This window comes from Rhincodon typus, chromosome 34 (genome assembly GCF_021869965.1).
Source record: "Rhincodon typus isolate 14 chromosome 34, sRhiTyp1.1, whole genome shotgun sequence".
Classification (NCBI taxonomy): Eukaryota; Metazoa; Chordata; class Chondrichthyes; order Orectolobiformes; family Rhincodontidae; genus Rhincodon; species Rhincodon typus.
The window spans coordinates 2,572,409-2,593,623 of NC_063365.1; the positions used below are offsets into that span (position 1 = coordinate 2,572,409).

Genomic DNA, 21,215 nt, shown 5'->3' on the forward strand with positions numbered 1-21,215 from the left:
TGCCAGGAACAGCACCAGGCATACCTGAAGATGAGGTGTCAACCTGGTGAAGCCACCAAACAGGACTGCTTGCATGCCATACAGCGAAAGCAGCAAGTAATAGACAGAGTTAAGCGATCCCACAACCAATGGATCAGATCTAAGCTCTGCAGTCCTGCCACATCTAGTCGTGAATGGTGGTGGACAATTAAACAACTCACTGGTGGAGGAAGGTCCACAAATATCTCCATCCTCAATGATAGAAGAGCCCAGCACATCAGTGTACAAGGTAAGGCTGAAGCATTCGCAGCAATCTTCAGCCAGAAGTGCTGAGTGGATGATCCATCTCGGCCCCCTCAGTGGTGTCCAACATTACAGATACCTGTCTTCAGCCAATTTGATTCACTCCTCATAATGTCGAGAAATGGTTGGAGTCATGGATACTGCAAAGGCTATGGTCCCTGACAACATTCTAGCAATAGTACTGAAGACCTCTGCTCCAGAACTTGCCGCTCCCCTAGCCAAGCTGTTCCAGTACAGTCACAACACTGGCATCTACCTGATAATGCAGAAAATTGCCTGGGTATGTCCTTACATCAAAAAAAGCAGGACAAATCCAACCGGCCAATTATTGTCCTATCAGTCTACTCTCGATTATCGGTAAGGCGATGGAATGTGTCATCCACAGTGCTATCAAGCAGCCCCTGCTCAGTGATGCCCAGTTTGAGTTGTGCCATGGCCACTCAGCTTCTGACCTCATTGCAGCCTTGTTTCAAACATGGACAAGAGAACCGAATTCCAGAGGTGAGGTGAGAGTGACAGCCCTTGACATCAAGTCTGCATTCGACAGAATATGGCATCAATGACCCCTGGCAAAACTGGAATCAATGGGTTTCAGGGGGCAAATTCTCCACTGGAGTCATATGGGGCACTTAGGAAGATGGTCATGTTTGTCAGAGATCAGTCATCTCCGCTCCAGGACATCGCTGCATGAATTCCTCAGGATAGTACCCTAGGTCCAACTGTCTTCAGCTGCTTCATCAATGATTTTCCCTCCATCATAAGGTCAGAAGTGGGGATCTTCACTGATGATTGCACAATATTCAGCACCATTTACAATTCCTCATATACTGAAGATCTGGACAATATCCAGGCTTGGGCTGACAAGTAGCAAGTAACATTTGTGCCACACAAATGCCAGGCTATGATCATCACCAATAAAAGACAATCTAACCACAGTCCCTTGACATTCAACGGTGTTACATCATTGAATCTATCACAATCAACATCCTGGGGGTTATTATTGACCTGACACTCAACTGGACTCATCACATAAACAGTGGCTACAAAAGCAGGTCAGAGGCAGTAAGTAACTCACCTCCAGACTCTCCAAAGCCTGTCCATTATCTCCAAGGTGTAAGTCAGGAGTGTGATGGAATACTCCCCACTTGCCCTGGATGAGTGCAGCCCCAGCAACACTGAAGAAGCTTGACACCGTCCAGAACAAAGCAGCCCGCTTGATTGGCACCACATCCACAAGCATCCAGAAAATTATGGAAGTTTCAAAGAAAGTAACTGAACAGAGATTCAAATGGTACAGTCACCTGTTGTGTAGAGAGAAAGAGACAGAGAAAACAAACCAGAGAGTGTGAGAGAGAGAGGACAAGTAATGAAGCAAGTGATGGAATTAGAACTGCCAGGAAGAATGAAAAAGGAAGTTCTAACACAAAATGAAAAGGTACATTGGTGAGAAATGTAAATGTGATGGGATTGGATTAGAATAGTGTGCCCGCCAGCAGAAGTTGGGGAAGAGTAATCATTGTGACAGTGCTGAGTAAATGGGGGAATTGGAAAGGAAAAGGAACAGAGAGATAACATTAAATTGTTTTATCATTCCTGGCCAGCCCGCACACCAGGGTTTCTCAACCATTTGACCTTGTTCGAGTGTTTGGGACACATTTCAATTTTTCTCTCACTCAGTGGAGAGAGATTTGAGGGAGCAAATTTCAGAAAGATCAGGTAATCATGAATTTGAAGTGAAAAGAATTCCAATATTGGAACTTTTTCAGGAAGGAGTTAAATATTGTCCTTGGGGTGAAAGGGTTCATAGGGTATGGTCATAATTTTCGAGAGGGTTGGGGGGCCCGGAGAAGAGAGCATTGGTCTGCTCATATAGAAAGCGGAAGCAGGGCACTAAATTGGATGATCAGCCATGATCAGATTGAATAGCGGAACAGGTTTGAAGGGTCGAATGGCCTACTCCTAAACCTGCTTTCTATGTTTCAAAGTTTTAAAGCACAGCCCACTGCTCCTGTCCTGAATTTGCTGCTGAGATATTCGTTGGTGAAGTGTGGTCAATGGGAGTCTTTTTGCAGGCTGCATTTAACTTGGGGGTTGCCTGGTGGACTAGCCTACCCTGATAACCTTTGACCCTTGTTAGTAAAGAATCTGCCCACCTTAGCCTTAAAATATTCAATGACCCTGCCTCCACCGCTCTCTGGGGAAGTGAGGGGGTAAAGAATTCTCCTCATCTTCGTCTGAACTGTCGATGTTTCCCTGTTTCTGTGTGTGCTGGGATGTCAGGGAATGAACATTTGTGGTTTCAAGAAGGACAGTGAAGAGTTATGCGACCCCTTATAGCCATTTCAAGGAAGTAGTGGATTGTGGGTAGAGATGTGAAGCTTTTAGCGAGCCCCTCAGAAGCATAATTAGGCTCATCGGGAGGTGCAGAAGTCTTTGCAGACGCACATTCTCTGTAACATAGCCCCACCTGAATCATCTTGAGAATTACGACTGTTCAGAATGGAGGGGAGATATTGATAAGCATAACACAGTTGCCACTTCTGATTCAGGCCCCAAGAGCTCAGTGCTCACCGTTATACTCTCCAAATACTCTCCCGTTCAGAGCCAAATCAATCCAGTGTGAGTAACCTGGCATCAACAACATGCACTACTCTTGTCTATCAAGAAATTGAAACATAGTCAAACTTCACAAAGGACTGTACAGCAAAAGCATTAGAACATATAGAACATAGAACAGTACAGCACAGTACAGGTCCTTTGGCCCACGATGTTGTGCCAAACTTTTACCCTAATCCTAAGGCCTATTTACCTCCACCCCTACCTTATACTATCATCCATATGCCTATCTAATAGCCGCTTAAATGCCCTTAATAAGGCCGACTCCACTACCCTCTCCGGCAATGCATTCCACGTACCGACCACTGTCTGAGTAAAGAGCCTACCTCTGATGTCTCCCCTGTATCTACCTCCACTCACTTTAAAACTATGCCCCTTGTGATAGCTACCTCCACCCTAGGAAAAAGTCTCTGGCTGTCTACTCTATCTATACCTCTGATCATTTTGTACACCTCTATCAAGTCACCTCTCATCCTTCGTCGTTCTAAAGAGAAAAGCCCGAGCTCTCTCAACCTTTCCTTGTAAGACCTTCCCTCCATTCCAGGCAACATCCTGGTAAATCTCCTCTGCACCTTCTCCAATGCTTCCACATCTTTCCTGCAATGAGGCGACCAGAACTGGACACAATACTCCAGATGTGGCTGAACCAGGCTTTTGTATAGCTGGAGCATAACTTCACGGCTCTTGAACTCAATCCCTCTATTAATGAAAGCTAACACACCATACGCCTTCTTAACAACTCTATCCACCTGGGTGGCAGCTCTCAGGGAACTGCTCCTCCACACTGCCAAGAATCTTTCCGTTAACCCTGTATTCTGCTTTCAAGCTTGTCCTTCCAAAATGAATCACCTCACACTTTTCAGGGTTAAACTCTGTCTGCCACTTCTCAGCCCAACTCTGCATCCTATCAATGTCCCTTTGTAACCTAGAACAGCCCTCTGCACTGTCCACAACGCGACCCACCTTCGTATTGTCCGAGAACTTGCTAATCCACCCCTCCACTCCTTCATCCAAATCATTTACAAAAATCACAAATAGGAATGGACCCAGGACAGATCCTTGTGGTACACCACTCGTAACTGAGCACCATGTTGAATATTTTCCGTACTGAGCACCATGTTGAATATTATTGAACAAAATTTCACCCTGAGCCACATGCGGTGATATTAAAACTACTGATCAAAATTAGTCAAGGAGGTAGGTTTTAAGGAGAGTTTTAAAGGAAGGAAGAGTGGGGGGAGATGGAGAAGATTTGGGGAGGGCATTTCACAGCTTAGAGCTCTGAATTTAACTGTTTTGTAAAATTGAAGTGTCCTTCCTTTCCTTTTGGTAGGTCTGAATCCAAAATGTGGTCACCAATGTCTAGTGAGGAGGGAAAGCAACATCCATATAAGATGAACTTGGCGTCTGAGCAACAGGTAAAAGCTTTTTTTCTTGTGTCCGTTTGTGGGATGTGAGAACCATTGGCAAGGCCAGTGTTTATTGCCCATTCCTCAAGTGGCCCATTCCAACTTCAATGATATTTTCAGCTGCATTATTATAGGTTCATAGATTCAGTAAAGAAGATACCATTCGATCCATCAAGTCTGTATTGGCTCCTGAAAGAACTACCCAGCTAGTCCCACTCTCCAGCCCTATCTCCATAGCCCTTTAAATTCAACCCTGTCAAATAAATATCTAACTCTCTTTCGAAGCCTCCAATGGAATCCGCCTCCACCACTCTCCCAGGCAGCACATTCCAAATCTTAACAACTCCCTGAGTAAAAATGTTTCTCCTCTTGTCACTCCTAGCTCTCTTGCTGACCATCTTGAATTTGTGATCCCCTAGTTAATGCCCTTTGTTTTCCAATTACAGCCTTGTAAGTTCACGGCACCTAAATATTAATGTTTCATTAAAAGAAAACCTAATTTGTTTGAAAGACTGTAGTAATAATTGTGGTTCCCTTTTGAGATTTGGAATTCTTACAATTCTACCAAGACAGCAAGCTTTGACAAAATCATTCTTTTCAGTCATACTCAAGCTCTATATAGTCAAGTGACTATTAGAAATATTCTCCTACTTCTTTAAGCCATTACTGACCATAACATAAGGAGGACTGTGATCAGTGGTGTACCAATTTTGTTTGTCGTCAATGTAAACGCTTTGGATGAGAGTTTAGGAGGCATTGTTAGTACGTTTGCAGATGACACCAAAATTGGTGGTATAGTGGACAGTGAAGAAGGTTATCTAAGATAACAAGAAGTCCTTGATCAATTGGATCAATGGGATGAAGATTGGCAGATGGAGTTTAATTTGGATAAATGCGAAATATTGCATTTTGGTAAACAAACAAGGGCAGGAACTTTACAATTTAAAGTAGGGCCATGGGTCGTGTTGTAGAACAGAGGGACCTAGGGGTTCAGGTGCATAATTCTTCGAAGTTTGCATCACATATGGACAGGGTGGTTAAGAAGGCATATCGCAACTTTGAGAATAGGAGTTGGGACATTATGTTGAGGTTGTACAGAATGTTGGTGAGGCCTCTTCTGGGGTACTGCATCCAGTTCTGGTCACCCTGCTATAGAAAAGATATTATTAAATTGGAAAGGGTTCAAAAATTATTTACAAGGATGTTGCTGGGAATGGAGGGTTTGAGTTATAAGGATAGGTTGGGACTTTTTTCACTGGAGCTTAGGAGGTTGAGGGGTGACCTTACAGAGGTTTATAAAATCATAAGGGGCATAGCTAAGGTAAATAGCAAGGTCTTTTCCCTAGGGTGGGGGAATTCAAAATTAGGGGGCATATTTTTTAAGATGAGAGGAGAGAGTTTTAAAAAGGCCGAGGGGCAACATTTTTACATTGAGAGTAGTTTGTGTGTGGAATGAACTTGCAGAGCAAGTAATGAATGCGGGTACAGTTACAACATCTAAAAGCCACTTGTACAGGTACATGAATAGGAAAGGTTTTGGGGAACATGGGCCAAATGCAGGCAAGTGGGACTAATTTAGTTTGGGAACATTGTTGGCATGGACTAGTTGGACCTAAGGGTCAGTTTCCATCTTGTATGACTCTATGACATGCACAGGTTGCTTATTACTTAAGGAAATTGAATGTCATATGTGTAGGGAGGCACTTCATGCAAACATTTCAATTATTTAAATAAACACATAGGACAAACAGCACAGGAACAAGCCAGTTGGCCCAAGCAGTCAGTTCTGGTATTTATGTTCCACCACAGCTCTATCCATCCTTTCTGATCTAAATCCCTCTTTTCTCTTTACTCTCATGTTTTTGTCTAGCTTTCCCTTAAACGTATCTGTACATTTACTCCCTGTGATAGAGTTTTATATTCTCATTATCCACTGGATTAAGGAAAGTCATTTCTTCTGAATTCTCTGATTGGATTTCATGCTGACTATGTTATCTTAATGCCCTACAGTTTGAGTTCTTCGCTGCAAAAGGAATCATTGGCCTCTCTCATAGCAACAATGGGGTCAACTAACTGGCTGGTAATTTGGTCTGTCTGGGGTCATTATATTATAGTCAATAACCGCCCTTTGAGTTGTTAAGGCAAGTGATATGTGGTGAGCCCCTGAGCTGATGACAGGAACGGTGATAGAAATGATAGAGCAGAGATTGTAATATCTAAAAATAGAGAAAAAAAATGAAGGATGTGCATTTATGTAGTACCTACAGCATCCCCAGAAGGTCCAAAGTGCTTTATAAACACTTGATCAATTGACTGTCAGATCAGGTGCTGTCCAAGAACACCTATTCTATGTTCGCTCTCCTTTTATGTAGGATTGGAAATGCTGTAACATAGGAAACACAGTTGCTAGTTTGTGCACAACAAGCTCCCACAAAGATCATTGAAGTAAATCATGGGATAATCTATTCAGATGGTGTTAGCTGTGAGAAAAGTACTGGCTGGGACACCTAAAGCTCTCCCCTACTTCTCTTCAGTGTCATATAATTTTCCACGTCCACCTGAACGTACAGATGTGGCCTCGGTTTAAAGGCCCAATGGAGGATATGTTATGTCTCACAGATTAACAGTCCTTCAGACTGATGTGCCCGCTCCCCTTGGGCACTGGAAGGTGCCAGTCCCCGTTGCCAGAGAAGTGGAAACCCAGTGGGTGACTATGTGTTGGGACACAAAAACAGAAGTTGCTGGAAAAGCTCAGCAGCTCTGGCAGCAAATATGAAGAGAAATCAGAGTTAATGTTTTGGGTCCGGTGACGCTTCCTCAGAACTGATGGTAGCTGGGAAAATGTCAGTTTATATGCAGAAGATAGGGAGGGGGTAGGGATAAGGAGTAAACGATAGGATAGAGCCCAAAGAGAGAGAAGAGCAATTGGATAGACAAAGGAGTTGATAATGATCTGGCTATTCAGCTTGGTGGTAGTTGGGGGAGGAGAAATCACCAGACGAAATGAGGTCAGTTGCAGTAGTTGATACAATGGCCTGATGTGTGATGGCGGGGTCATGGCCCAGGGGAAAACAGGAGGCGGTATCTGAGAGCTTGCGCTCAGCCTCTGCAATGTAGAGGTCAGTACGCCAGACTACAACAGTACCACCCTTATCGGCAGGCTTAATAACAAATTCAGGGTTGGATCTAAGTGCACGGAGTTCAGTCAGTTTGGAGGGGGATAGGCTGGATTTGCTGAGGGGGGCAGAGAAATTGAGACGACCAATATCACGTCACCTGCCCTCAATGAACAGATCGAGTGCAGGTAAAAGGCCAGAGGGAGGGGTTCAGGTGGAGGGAGAGTGTTGGAACTGGGTGAAGGGGTCTGTGGGACGGGGAGAGGACCCTTGCCCAAAGAAATGGGCACCGAGGCAAAGACGGTGGAAGAAGAGTTTGACGTCATGTTGTGCCCGAAATTCATTGAGGTGGGGACGCAAAGGATTAAAGCTGAAGCCTTTGAGGACAGAACGTTCAGCATCAGAGAGCGAAAGGTTGGGAGGGAAGGTGAATACCCGACAGGAGGTGGGGTTTGGAGAGGGGATGGAGTCAGAGGGAAGGGGAGAGGAGGAAGGTTCCAGAGGGCCATGGGTGTCTCTGAGCTGTTTCATCTTGTGGGCTTTGATGCCTGAAAGAAAAAGAAAACGTTTCTTGTTAGCCCAACGAATGAGCCGGAGGATGAAGTGGAACTGTGGAGTGGTGCAGCCCTGAGCCAGTGTGACACGATGCTGTTGGAGAGAGAGGTCGAGAGTGTGCAAGTGGCGCCGCGTGGTACTGAATGTAGATCTCAGGATGTGGCGAAAGCAGCTGAGACACTTCTGGCACTGAGGGCAGAAGGAGAGATATTTTAGTGTTTGGCCATTTCTGTAAATGAAGAAGGGAATGGAGTTTGGTGAGATAGACAGTATAGCATGGGTTATGCATAGCACCCCGTCACCCACCAAACCGGCCTGGTCTCCATGAGGTGCACTGTGGGTGATTGGCTATTTGAGCGTGTACGTGTTGGAAAGTGTTTCCAGCCCTGTTTTGTGTGTGTTGTCAGTGTCTAAACATTGTCCAGCCCAATCCCCATGCAGTCAGTTGTTTGGCTGTGTTTACAAATGGTTCCCCTGGAAACGTGATAGGAAGGTGCAGCCTCGTATAGAGGGCTTGTGAGATTGTCAGTTTTGGATTAAAGTGGAGACTGGGTTTGACGTTAACAATTGCTGAGCTGCAGGTGAGCCACCAGTTCATCGTTGCCACTCTCTTTGTTCTGCTTCCAAAATCGGTTTGTGCTTCTTGATTATGAACTTCATAAACAACCCAATTTCTTTTACATTACATTACCAACCTCCCTGCACTAAAGATAGATAGGGGGGTCCAAAGCTAGAGGGCATAGGTTTAAGGTGAGGCGGGGAAAGATTTAAAGGGGACCTGAGGGGCAACATTTTCACACCGAGGGTGGTGCATGTATGGTACGAGTTGCCAGAGGATTGTGGTGGAGGCTGGTACAATTACAACATTTGAAAGATATTTGGACATTTACATGGATAGGAAAGGTTGAAAGGGATATATGCCAATTGCAGGTAAATGGGACTAAATAAAAACTGAAAGAACTGCAGACGCTGTAAGTCAGAAAAAAATCAGAGTTAATGTTTCGGGTCCAGTGGCCGTTCGAATGTTCTGAGGAAGGGTCGCCGGATCCGAAACGTTAACTCTGATTTTTGTTTTTTCTTCACAGGCTGCCAGACCTGCTGAGCTTTTCCAGCAACTTCCGTTTTTGTCCCTCCAAATGCGACAAGTTCAGTTTGGGAAACCTGTTCGGCGTGGATGGTTTGGGCCGAAGTGTCTGTCTCTGTGCTGTATGTCTCTATGCCTGTAAGATTTCTGTGCTTCCCAATAGTGTCAATCTCTCTCTCTCTCTCTTCCTCCCGCCCATCCCAATATAGGAACAAAACAATGATGGAGCTGGGATGTGTTCCCAAGTAGTGATTTTGTGGGCGACGTACAAGAATTGCACGGACAAGTTGGGCCGAAGGGCCTGTTTCCATGCTGTAAACTCTATGATTCTGAGTGTTGTACCAGAGCTTCTGAATGGCGCTGAACTGGGGGCAGCATTGAAAGCTGAGCAGGGTCAGAGATAGCCATCACTACCTTTTCATTATCAGACCTAAAAGTATTCCAGTTGTTTTGTTAAGAATTTGGGACAGCTTTAAATTCTGCCTGTCTAATATTGCTGTAACTGTGACCACTAAAGGGGGAAACTGAGTGTGTGTTGAAACTCAAAGGGGTGAGGGAATGAAACAAGGTTGATTCTGTGTGATCATGTCTGCATGTGTTTTCACTGGGCAGCGGGACGGGGAGCATTTCAAATAATATGGCCATCCACCCCACAGCTCCCCACCTCTCATCCCCATGTCCTCTGTAACAGAGAGCACACATCTACCAAACTCAGCAGGTCAATTCTTTGTTTGTAAATCATTATTTGGAATGAAATACTGCCAGGCCAGAACTTTAAACAAGCTCAGTTGACACCAGCGTTACCCAATGTATGCCATTGTATGGTTGGCGTGGGTAGAGGAGAGTGAGCATCCTATCTCACAGTTTCATTTTCCTACGTTTGTATCATCTTTGCCAACTCACATAACCTATCAATATCTTCTTGTCACCTCCTTTGTCCTCTTTGCAATTTTCGTCCCTTTTATTGTGTCACCAGCAAGTTTGGCAACCATTCTTTCCATCCCCTCATCCATTAACATAAATCAGTAACTGTCAACTGATCCATGTGCCACATCTTGCATCTTGCCAGATTGAAAAAGACCCAATTATGTTTCCCGTTCATCAGCCAGTCTTCTATCTATGCCAATATGTTAACACTGTGAGCTTTTATTTTCTGCAATTACCTTTGATGTGGCACCTTATCTAATACCTTCTGGAAATCTAAATCCGATTCCCCTTTATCCCTTCTATATGTGTTACCTCTTCAAAGAACTCCAGTAGGTCATTTAAACATGATTTTGTCTTTTACAAAACCATTCTGCTTTGAATTCTTACCTTGAACATAGCCAAATATCCTGCTATAACTGTTGATAGCTACAAAATAGTGGCAGTGTACCCTAGTGACCCTTTCAAACAAGGCCTTTTATGGAGTTAGTTCAAGATAAGGTTGGCACAGTGGCTCAGTGGTTAGCACTGCTGTCTCACAGTGCCAGGGACATGGGTTCAATTCCAGCCTCGGGCAACTGTCTGTGTGGAGTTTGCACACTCTCCCAGTGTCTGTGTGGGTTTCCTCCAGGTGCTCTGGTTTCCTCCCACAGTCCAAAGCTGTGCAGGTTAGGGTGGATTGGCCATGCTAAATTGCCCATAATGCCCAGGGATGTGTTGGTTAGACATGGGAAATACAGGGGTGGGTGAGTGGGTCTGGGTGGGATGCTCTTCAGAGGGGCAGTGTGGCATTGTTGGGCCAAATGGCCTGTTTCCATACTGTAGGGATTCTATGATAAAAATTATTCAATATTAATGATTATAATCTACACTTTAAAATAAATCAATGAGGTTCTAATTACCAGGAAAGAGTGATCAGGCTGAGGATGTTAAGAATGTGAATCATTTGAAAGGACTCAGGGTGGAGAGTGGCTGTTTATTATTCTTTTGTGAGATATTGGCATCACTGGCAAGGCAAACATTGGTTATCATTGCCCTTGCTTGAGGCGTTGCTGGGCCATTTCAGAGGGCAGATAAGAGTAAACCCACGTTGCTGTGGGCCTGGAGTCACATGTAGGCCAGGCCAGGTCAGGATGGCATACTTCCTGAATGGCTGAAGGCAAACCAGATGAGTTTTTAAAAACCAATAACTTGAAATTGCCGATTAATTAGTGGAACCTAGATTCCATGGTAGGATTTGAACACATATCTGGGACTCTGGATTGTTAAACTAGTGACATTACCACTGTGCCTCTGTGCCTCATAGCTATCAGTCATAAATACAAGGTGTTCTTTAATAAATTGAATAGGAAATTATAGAGAAACCCTTAATGCTGAGAGAGACCACTTGGAACACATAGGGAGCAGTTGAGGTGAATAGAACCAGACCATCAGATAAAGATAAATTATTTCCACTGGTTAGGGATTCTAGAACCAGGGCACAGTGAATCAGGGCCAGACACTCAGAACAGGTACTAGGAAGCACTTCTACACACAAAGGGTAGATGTTTGGAACTGTCTTCCACAAATGTCAGAAGATGCTGGATCGGTTGTTAATTTTATATCTGAGATTGCTTAACAAAAATTTATCTAAAGTATTAAGGGATATGGGCTGAAGGCCGTAGATCAGCCATGATCTCATTGAATGGTAGAACTAGCTGGAGGGGATGAATGGCCTAGTCCTGTTCCCCATATTTAAGAGGAAGCTAGGTGAATGCTGGAGGGGGAAAGACAGCGGGCCAGCATGTAGATGGGTTTGATGAAGAGGGTTGGAGGAAGTTTGTGTGGAACATAAATCTGGACCCGTCATTTGAGTGACCAGTATCTATCCTGTCAATTGAACCTATGCCTTCCCATCTCTACAGCTGAATATTGGAAAGCTGTGGACAGTGTCTCTGTGATTTTTCAGAATTCCACTGATTCTGAAGAAGCTATCTGCTCACAGCTATTGTTGCCATAAACTCTGCAGTTTGTTATTTATTCAGTGTGGTACAAAGTCCTGAATTCCGCCTACTTTTGCTGTGTGGGCCGTACATTCGTGCAGTTCTGTGTAACTAGAATGATGCTACAATGCATTCAATATGACAACAAATCACCTCCACTTTGTTACTGATCGGGGTTTCCTTAGCTAGCAAAGGCAATAAAGATGGACCTTGGGCACCACCTAGTGAGTATTGTAGAGTAGTGCAGCTGGACAAGGCTTACCAATAGTGACCTCTACAATTTTGTTTCAAATTTCCATTATTATTCTTCTCTGTAGAAATAGAAATCTAATTTTGCAGTGGCTGTTTTTAAAACTTTCATCAACCAAAGGTTCATTTTTGCTTCACCAACACAGAAATCTCAGCTTAGCATTGTTAGAGTTTAAACATTGCTAAAAAAGAGACTTGAGTCAACATTTTTTGTCTCACCCTCGTCAGTACTGAACAGCAAGAAAATCAGTTTTATAAAGGGAACAACAATTTACGCTGCAAGAAAAGCAGGTTGGCATGAGGCATAGCAGGAACTGTTAACTGTACTTTTACATGCCTGGTTATGAATTACAGTTAACAGTTTATGCTACATCTCCATGTCAACCATTGTCCAACCAATCAACGTCTATTACTCTTGCTGTATAAATTATTGTTCGTTTTCTAAAGTTGGTTTTCTTGCGGTTCAGTTCTGAAGAATGTGAGACAAAAATAAGTCAATTCCAGACATTTTTATAACAATAATTAAGTTCTGTACAATCAATCTATTATGGAGAATAATTTAGGTAAATCTAAGATGCTGCATTTTGGGAAGGTAAATAAGGCAGGACTTATACACTTAATGGTAAGGTCCTGGGAAATGTTGCTAGACAAAGAGACCTTGGCGTGCAGGTTCATAGTTTCTTGAAAATGGAGTCACAGGTAGACAGGATAGTGAAGAAGGTATGCTTGCCTTCATTGGTCAGTGCATTGAGTATAGGAGTTGAGAGGTCATGTTATAGCTGTACAGGACATCGGTTAGGCCGCTTTTGAAATACTGTGTTCAATTCTGGATTTATGATGTTCCAATATTGAGTACATTCAGGATCCACACTCATAGCATTCGCAGCACCAAAGGAAGCAGTGGATTTAGGGTCAGGGCAGGTCATTGGAGTTGATCTATAAGATTAGATAATATCTTATTGAATGACAGAACAGTCTGAAGTCGCTGATCAGCTCCTCCCACTCGCATTTCTTATAGCAAGTGGATTTTACAATCACAAGGTCCAGACACTTGGAATCAATCAGCAAACTGCTGTCACTAAATGTAGAATTGACAACTGGCTGAGGTGGGTGTGTTTCCTGGGCTGAGAGAGAGAGAAAGAGAGAGATTCCTTGAAAAAGGAGAGAGCTTCTCTTTGAGGGGTGGTGGGGTGGAGTTGGCACAGTAGCTCAGTGGTTAGCACTGCTGCCTCACAGCACCAGGGATCTGGGTTCACTTCCAGCTGCAGGAGTTTGTGGAGTTTGCATATTCTCCCCGTGTCTGTGTGGGTTTCCTCTGGGTGCTCTGGTTTCCTCCCACAGTCCAAGGATGTGTAGGTTAGGTGGATTGGCTATGCTAAATTGCCCATAGTGTTCAGGGATGTGCAGAATGGGTGGATTAGTGTTGGGAAATGAAGGGTTATAGGGATGAGGTGCATCTGGGTGGGATGCCCTTTGGAGAGTCAGTACAAACTCAATGGGCTGAATGGCCTGCTTCCATACTGTAGGATTCTATTCTTTCAGTGTACAGTCCAGTCATATCAATACATTTATGTGATTATATACAAGGTTAGTACAGTCAGTTATGATCAGCACAGTGGTTCAGTCATTAGCACTGCAGCCTCATAGCGCCAGGGACCTAGATTCAGTTCCACCCTTGGGCGACTGTCTGTGTGTGTGTTTCCTCCCACAGTCCAAAGCTGTGCAGGTTAGATGGATTAGCCAGGCTAAATTGCCCATTGTGTCCAGAGATGCACTGGCTCAGTGGATTAGCAATGGGAAGTGCAGGGTTACAGGGATAAGGTGTGGGGGTTCGAGTCTGGATGGGTTGCTCTTCATAGGGTCAGTGTGGACTCAATGAGTCGAATGCTTCCACACTGCACGGATTCTATAATCTTATTAAATGTTGGAGGAGGGTCAAGGAACCAATTGGTCTATATCTGCTCCTAAAATATATGTATGGGCAGCACAGTGGCTCAGTGGTTAGCACTGCTGCCTCACAGCGCCAGGGGCCTGGGTTCAATTCCACCCTCGGGCGACTGTCTGTGTGGAGTTTGCACATTCTCCCCTTGTCTGCGTGGGTTTCCTCTGGGTGCTCTGGTTTCCTCCCACGGTCCAAAGATGTGCAGGTTAGGTGGATTGGCCACGCTAAGTTGTCCATAGTGTCCAGGGATGTGTAGTTTAAGTGAATTAGCCATGGAAAATGCATGGTTAAAGGGATAGGATAAGGTGAGGGAGTCTGGGTGGGAGGCTGTTAGGAGAGTTGGTGTGGACTTATGGGCTGAATGGCCTGTTTCCACACTGGAGGGACTTAATGATTCTAAATGCAAACATATGAACCAGGAACAGGAGTAAGCCTTTCAGGCCCAACATGAACCCACTCTATGATTTAATAAGATCATGGCTGATCTCATTCAGCCTTAACTCCATTTTTCTGTTTACCTGCAGTACCCTTTATATCCTTTTTTCATCAAACATCTATCTACCTCTGCCTTATTCAATGAGCCTGTATCACCATCCTCTGGGAATGCAGTTCTAAAGACTCACGAACCTGTGACAGAAAAAGTGTCCTGCCCCTTTTATTTTTAAATTACAGGTTCTAATTTTGCTGAGAGAAGAAATTCCTCTTCATCTCTGTCTCACATGGGAAACCCCTGATTCTGAAATGATGCCCTCTGATCTGAGACTCTCCCACAAGGAGAAGTAGCTTCCTAGGATCTACCTTGCCAAGTCCCTTCAGGATCTTGTATACCTCAATAAGATAACCTCTTGTTCTTCGACTGAATGCACACCCAACCTTTCAGCGTGAAGTAATCGTCTCTGAATTGCTTCTCATGTCTGTCATACTTTCCTTAAAAAAAAATGAGATCAGAATTGGACAAAGTACTGCAGATTCAGTCTTACCTGTGCTCTGTACAACTGAAGCAAAACATTTGTTTTTACATTCTGTTCCCTTTGAAGTAACAATATTCTCGTTGCCTTTCTAGTTAGTTGTTGTAGCTCCATACTAATGTTGTGTGATTCCTGTACCAGGCTACCCAGATCCCTCTGCCCCATCAGTGGTATATAAGAGGTCATGGACTTTGAAAAGGCCCTGTGGCCCTTGTCCATTGGATCTCAGAAATGTTGTCCATGAATTATCATAACTGTCCTGCCCAATTCATTGTGTTTGAGTGACACTGTCTTTACTGAAGGGTGAGAGGCTTCCTATTCTCACTGTTACTTGCCTTGGGAATGATGGAGCTAACTGGGTTACAGTGGAACCCTCTCTGGGTTACAACCCTCCCACTTCATCGTCATACATGTCTGCCACGCTAAGAAAGTACAACAAGTGCTTATGAAGCAGTAGTCATTTTGGTGTTGACACAATGTTATACTGTAAGTTACTGTGGTATTCAAACACACACCATTGTTTGGGATACAGTCGTATTGTGATTGTATTACTGGGTTTGTAATCCAGAGGCCTGGGAGAATACTCCAGAGAAACTTGCATTTAGAACCCAACGTGGAAACTTGAGAATTTAAATTCAAGTCAAAAAAAAATGTTGAGCTAAAAATCTGGTGTTAGTGGGAGTGACTGTGAAGCAGTCATATTCTCAGCAATAAAACAAGGATTCAATTCCTTCCTCAAGACCCTGACAGTCTGGTCTCTATGTGACTCCAGTCCTTCTACAAGCATGTTGTCACATTAACAGGCCTTTAATGTGTTCTGGTAAGCCACTCCATCATATTAAGAAGCTACTCTCTTCCCATTGTGTCAGTGAATCTAGAATCTCCTACAGTGTGGAAGCAGTCCCTTCGGCCCATCGAATCCATAATGACCCTCCAAAGAGCATCCCACCCCATCCCCACAACCCTGCATTTCCCATGGCTAACCCAACTTATCTGCATATCCCTGGACATTATGGGGCAGCTTAGCATGACCAATCCACCCTAACCTGTGCACCTTTAGACAGTGGGAGGAAACCCATGCAGACACAGGGAGAATGTGCAAACTCCACACAGTCACCCGAGGTTGGAATCAAACTCGGGTCCCTGGCATTTGAGGCAGCAGTGCTAACCACTGAGCCACCATGCCATGAGAAGTCAGGATACATGATGGTCTTGCCAGCAATGACCGTATTCTGAAATTTTTGTCTTAAATTTAAGTTTGGTTTCCACTGCTGTCTGTCCATGCATTTAGGGGAGAGGGTGGAGTCATGTTACCTGAGCAGTACCTAAAAAGATTAGGTTAATGTTTCAGGGACGTGGGTTCAAATCCTTACCAGGGCAACTGATGGAATTTAACCTCAATTAACAAAATCTTGAATATAAAACTAGCCTCAGAAATGGTATTGATTATTGTAAAAGCCCACCTAGTTCACTGATGTTCTTTAGGGAAGGGAATCTGCCATCCTTACCTGGCCCTCCATGTGACTCCAGATCAACAGCAATAGGGCTGACCAAATTGGCCGCCCAATTCAAGGACAGTTAGGATTGGGCAATGAATGGAGGTGTTGCTCATATTCCAAGGAAGAATAAAGAAGGAAGTAGACGGTGGTTTTGGTTTGACAGGGCAAGGGTAGATGAGAATATAGTAAATCATCTGTTCCTCCATGAGCTGTCACTGCTCACAGCTGGGAACAGCTAAGATGTCCACCACGCAGTCCACTGTTGACACATATTTCTTGTGACAATTCTCGCCCAGGTAAGAAACAGGAGGGCAGCTGCTGTTAGCTCCCCAACACCTGGAATAGTGGATAGAGGGATTCAGGAAAGACAGGAAGATTCTTGGCATGATGTTGCTGCACTGTTTGCTATTCCTGGACAGACGACTCATTCACTACCATTGCAATCTCATTCCTCTTGCCCCTTCCTACTATAATCAACCCTGTTCAGGGATATTGATACACTACTCTGAAGTAGGTGGGACCTGAACCCAGTACTCCTGGTCCAGAGGTAGGGACACTAGCACTGCACAAGCACCCTTCTTCCTTTCTACTATATCTGTGGGCTATTTTTTGTAAAAATGCCTAATTAAGCAAAATAAGTTAGTGAGAGACCTTCAAAGGGGCATTGTAACATCAAAAATTCAACTTCAAGCCAATCAAAATGGCATTTTGTGAGAAGCTGCGATACCGACTGGCTAAGGTTTGAAAGATAATCGTGGACCCCGTGTGCTCCCTCTTCAGCCCCAGCTCCTTGACATTTCATTTACACACTTATTGTATTCATCAGGAACACAGGAACCCAGAACAGTGTTACAATTGGCTCTTAGTCCTTTTCACTTACTAAAAGTCTCTGACTATCAATTAAAAAGTCACAACCTAAACCAAATGTTGAAAGAAAGATAAACTCGTTTTTCATGTTTACAGTGGGTTTTAACAGCAGAGAACAGAGAGATGGCTCCCGGAGTTCTGACCAGTTATCTGTACCTTGCTGCCAGCTCCAAGTGGTTCAGTTACCTAAGAACCAATCATATGGCTGTTGACAGTCAAAAGACATTTGTAATTGCTAATCGATAACTATCCATAGACCAATCAACTTCTTGTTACTATCCCTGAGCTCCATCTGATATACAGAACCCCTTTGGCTCCAGTTTATCTGCGACCTAATCTTCAATAACTGCTTGGTCAAGCAACTGTTCAAACAGTGCCAGCTTTGAGTGTCAGGATACTTACTTTTCAAAACATGCAGAGATACCTTAAACATTGGTTTTAAATCAGCTCTTTCTCATTTAAGTCCAGAATTGTAAAGAGCACAAAAAGTAAAAGATATGGTCTTTACACTATCTGATCGAATACAGGATATTCCTGCGGTAGGTTCTCTTCCTGTCTCTCCACTAACTGCCTCAAGATCATTGCCTTTCCTTTCTACCTCATTCACGTTCTTCCGCTTGGAGAAACGATTTGTAGACATCTTATTTTCCACTTGCACTGACGCTGTGGGACTCTATCTATCCCCCACTTCACCGCAGACTTGGTGTTGTCAGCCTGTTTACCCAATCTTCAGTAAACTGGAGCCAATTTCAGCCAAATATCGGTGACACCAAACTCTTTGGTCCCACCACAAACTTTTGGCTCTTCACTTGGCTCTTCTCATTCCAGGATGACCGGACAGTTAGCAATCCCATCATCCAAGAGATTTGAGCTGGCTGTCTAATTCCAAAATTCTCTCCAGGACAAAGACTTCCACTTTCACCAAGTCCTGCTGTTGGAATGCTCATTAGGGTCTGAATTACCATCAGGCGTGATTATTCAATTATTCCCCTGTCTCATCTCGTATCCTGCACCCTCCAGGCATGTTAATTCATTGGAATCTCTGTTGTATATACTGTAATCCATTCCAAGTCTTTCTTTGCCCATCATTCCCATCTATGTTGACATACTGCTCCTCCAACATGTTATTTTTACAATTCTGATCTGCAAACTCCACCAGGATCTTTCTTGTCCCTGATTCCAACCTCTCTACCTTTCCACACACAAACGGGAGCTAGTCCTTCAGTCTTCCCAGGCTCAACATTCTGAAATGGTGCCCCGATCACCTAATTAAAGAGCCCTCTTTAAATCCACCTCTTCGCCTGCATTTTGTTTGGTCACCCAGCACAATATCTCCTTCTTGGTCCTCGCTTTCAATTTTTGTCCTTGTGCCTGGTGTGGATTTCCTTTGAGTGTTTATTTTATGTCAATGTTTATTGTCAATGAAGATGAATGGGATTTATTTGTGGCCAGTGTGTCGATGTACAGTCTCTTTCTCTGGCCTGTTTCTGCAGTGGACAGTGAGCTGCAGTTTCTAGCAGTTTTGCTGATCACCGCTCTGTTTTGCACACAGCTGGAATGGAGGAGAGAGTGCGAGTGAGCGTTCGTATTAGGGATGTGTAATCACTGTTGACGGCTATTCAACTGGAATGAATAACCACGTATCTGTTTCCACTCCTGCCCAATTAACTTTGTGGGTTCATAGCTAGTGCGGGTGAGAAAGTGTTGGATTTGATTTCCAGGGTGCAGACCACCAGCTGATCACTGGATGTAATTTTAACCCAGCTGACCTGTTGGGCTTAAATTGGGTATAGTGTTGATTATACACCCTGCCTGGTTTTACCTATTGTACTAATGGGAAGCAACATTTAACAGGGAGATGAAATTAACCTTTCCACTGGTCTCGTGGATTTGGTTTGGTTTAAAGTTGCCCCCTTAGAGCAGAGAAGGAGGCCGTTCAGCCCTTTCTGTGAGTAACAGTTCTTTGAAAGAGTGTTCCAATAGACCAATTCCCTCCTTCAGTGTATCCCTGATGACATGCAGCAAATAAGTTGAAATGTCTTCTTTTTAGCTTTAGGGCTCTTCATTGTTGTGAGGGGTTAAATAATACGATGTGCTTGATGGGTAGGCAGTGGTTGCACATCCCTAATGGTGGAGGTTTGGTGTTGCATGTTACTTAGCCACCACCTCACGCATGCATGTAGCCATCTATCTTTGTCCTTGCATGCAGGAGGCTAAACACATAGGAAGTGCTCACAACCGGAGCGCTAAGCCATTCTGTGCCGCTTCCAGCTCATCTCCCAAAGTCATTACCTCACAGTACAACAGCCCAGCCGGCCTTTATTCCGCAGCCAATGTGGAGAAAGTCAACAGTGCCCTCGAGTCAAGAGTAGCTGCCAACCCTGAGCCAAGCAAACCGTAAGTACCGTATCCTCGGGCATTTCCGGATTCATGTCTGCACCAGTGCGGGATACTATTAGAGTGCACGGCTTCACGCTGAACACCTTGTGGTTTTGTGCTCCCTCTAATCGTATGCTTGACCATTACAGAAGAGCTGCTTTCATTGGATTGTCTTATTGGTACCTGTGTCTTGTGGGGTTAAAGATATCAAGTGCCAATCTGAATTGGTACATAATGACTGTCAAACCCAAGATTGGGGTCAAAACTGATCAGCACCATTTCCCCTGGAAATTAAACTTGTGGTCACATGATGGTGTACATTTCTGACTGTTAGGAAGGCCCATGGGAGAAGACCTGAAAAGTTCAGTGACGTATTCCAGTTGAGCTACCTTGAACTTATTTAATTTCCTCTGATTTATTCACTGCTGGATAATGGGGGAAAAAAAGCTCAAAACCTTGATCTCTTCCGATTTCTCCTTACAGGTTCTTTCAGGTGGTCTGCAGAGTCTGCTGGGCTGCAGCTGGTTGCTGCTTCATTCTAATTGATGTTCTGACTTTCCAAAGAGCGAAACACCAATAACTGCCATGTCTGTATTCACTGTGTATTTTTTCAGAGACCAGCTCAATTACAGCGCACACACAGCCTGGTAAATCCGCCAGTTAAACGATCGCCTGGTGTAAGCAGGTGCCTGAAACTTTGATTTACCACAGCTTCATGTCCACATTGTGGTGTTCACAGGCTGCATCCTGAGGATGACCCACACTTTCGGGGCGTGTTTAATGTCCGTGCTGCCTGTGCGCAGCCTCCCTGACTCGCACTGCATGAGAGTCCAGGCACATCCACCTTCCCAATACGCACAGACAGCATCTAGGCAGTGCAAATTCTCAAAATTTCAATTTCTTTACACAAAACCTATCCTGTTCTTCAAAAGCCCTCTTCCTAAATCTCACAGATCCCACTATCTTTTGAAGATAAATTTAATATTAAACCAAGCTGCATGATTAGATAGCGGTCATTGTATAATATCAGTACTGACCTCTTGCTAACTATTTACTTATCTTTGCATGATTCAGACTGATCTCTCATGATTAACTCATTGATATGCAGTTGTTGTCACTTGGATTTCAGTAAAGTATAATAATTGAATTAGTGTTGACTTAAACTTGAAACAACACTCACCGATAGTTACAGTCTCTGTATAACCCTGCAACATAACTCCTGGGACATTTCTGTCACTGTATAACACTAATGTACAGAACTCGTGAGGACTAGTCTGTCACTGTGTAACACTGGGATACAGTACTGGTGGGTACAGACCTGTCACTGTGTAACACTGGGGTAC

At 44.1% G+C, this 21,215-nt stretch overlaps 1 protein-coding gene across 3 annotated transcripts in view; it reads left to right on the top strand.

Annotated features, from left to right (window-relative positions):
• pdlim1 (PDZ and LIM domain 1 (elfin)) overlaps nucleotides 1-21,215 on the top strand; it is a 97,719-nt gene that overhangs the window by 67,830 nt on the left and 8,674 nt on the right. For 2 of the 3 annotated variants that reach the window (XM_048616332.1, XM_048616331.1), the window contains exons 3-4: nucleotides 4,232-4,316; nucleotides 20,487-20,557. In XM_048616332.1, coding sequence (XP_048472289.1) covers nucleotides 4,232-4,316; nucleotides 20,487-20,557 — 156 coding nt within the window. Of the gene's footprint in view, nucleotides 1-4,231; nucleotides 4,317-19,702; nucleotides 19,891-20,486; nucleotides 20,558-21,215 lie in introns of all 3 variants that reach the window. The other variant, XM_048616333.1, reaches the window with a different exon arrangement.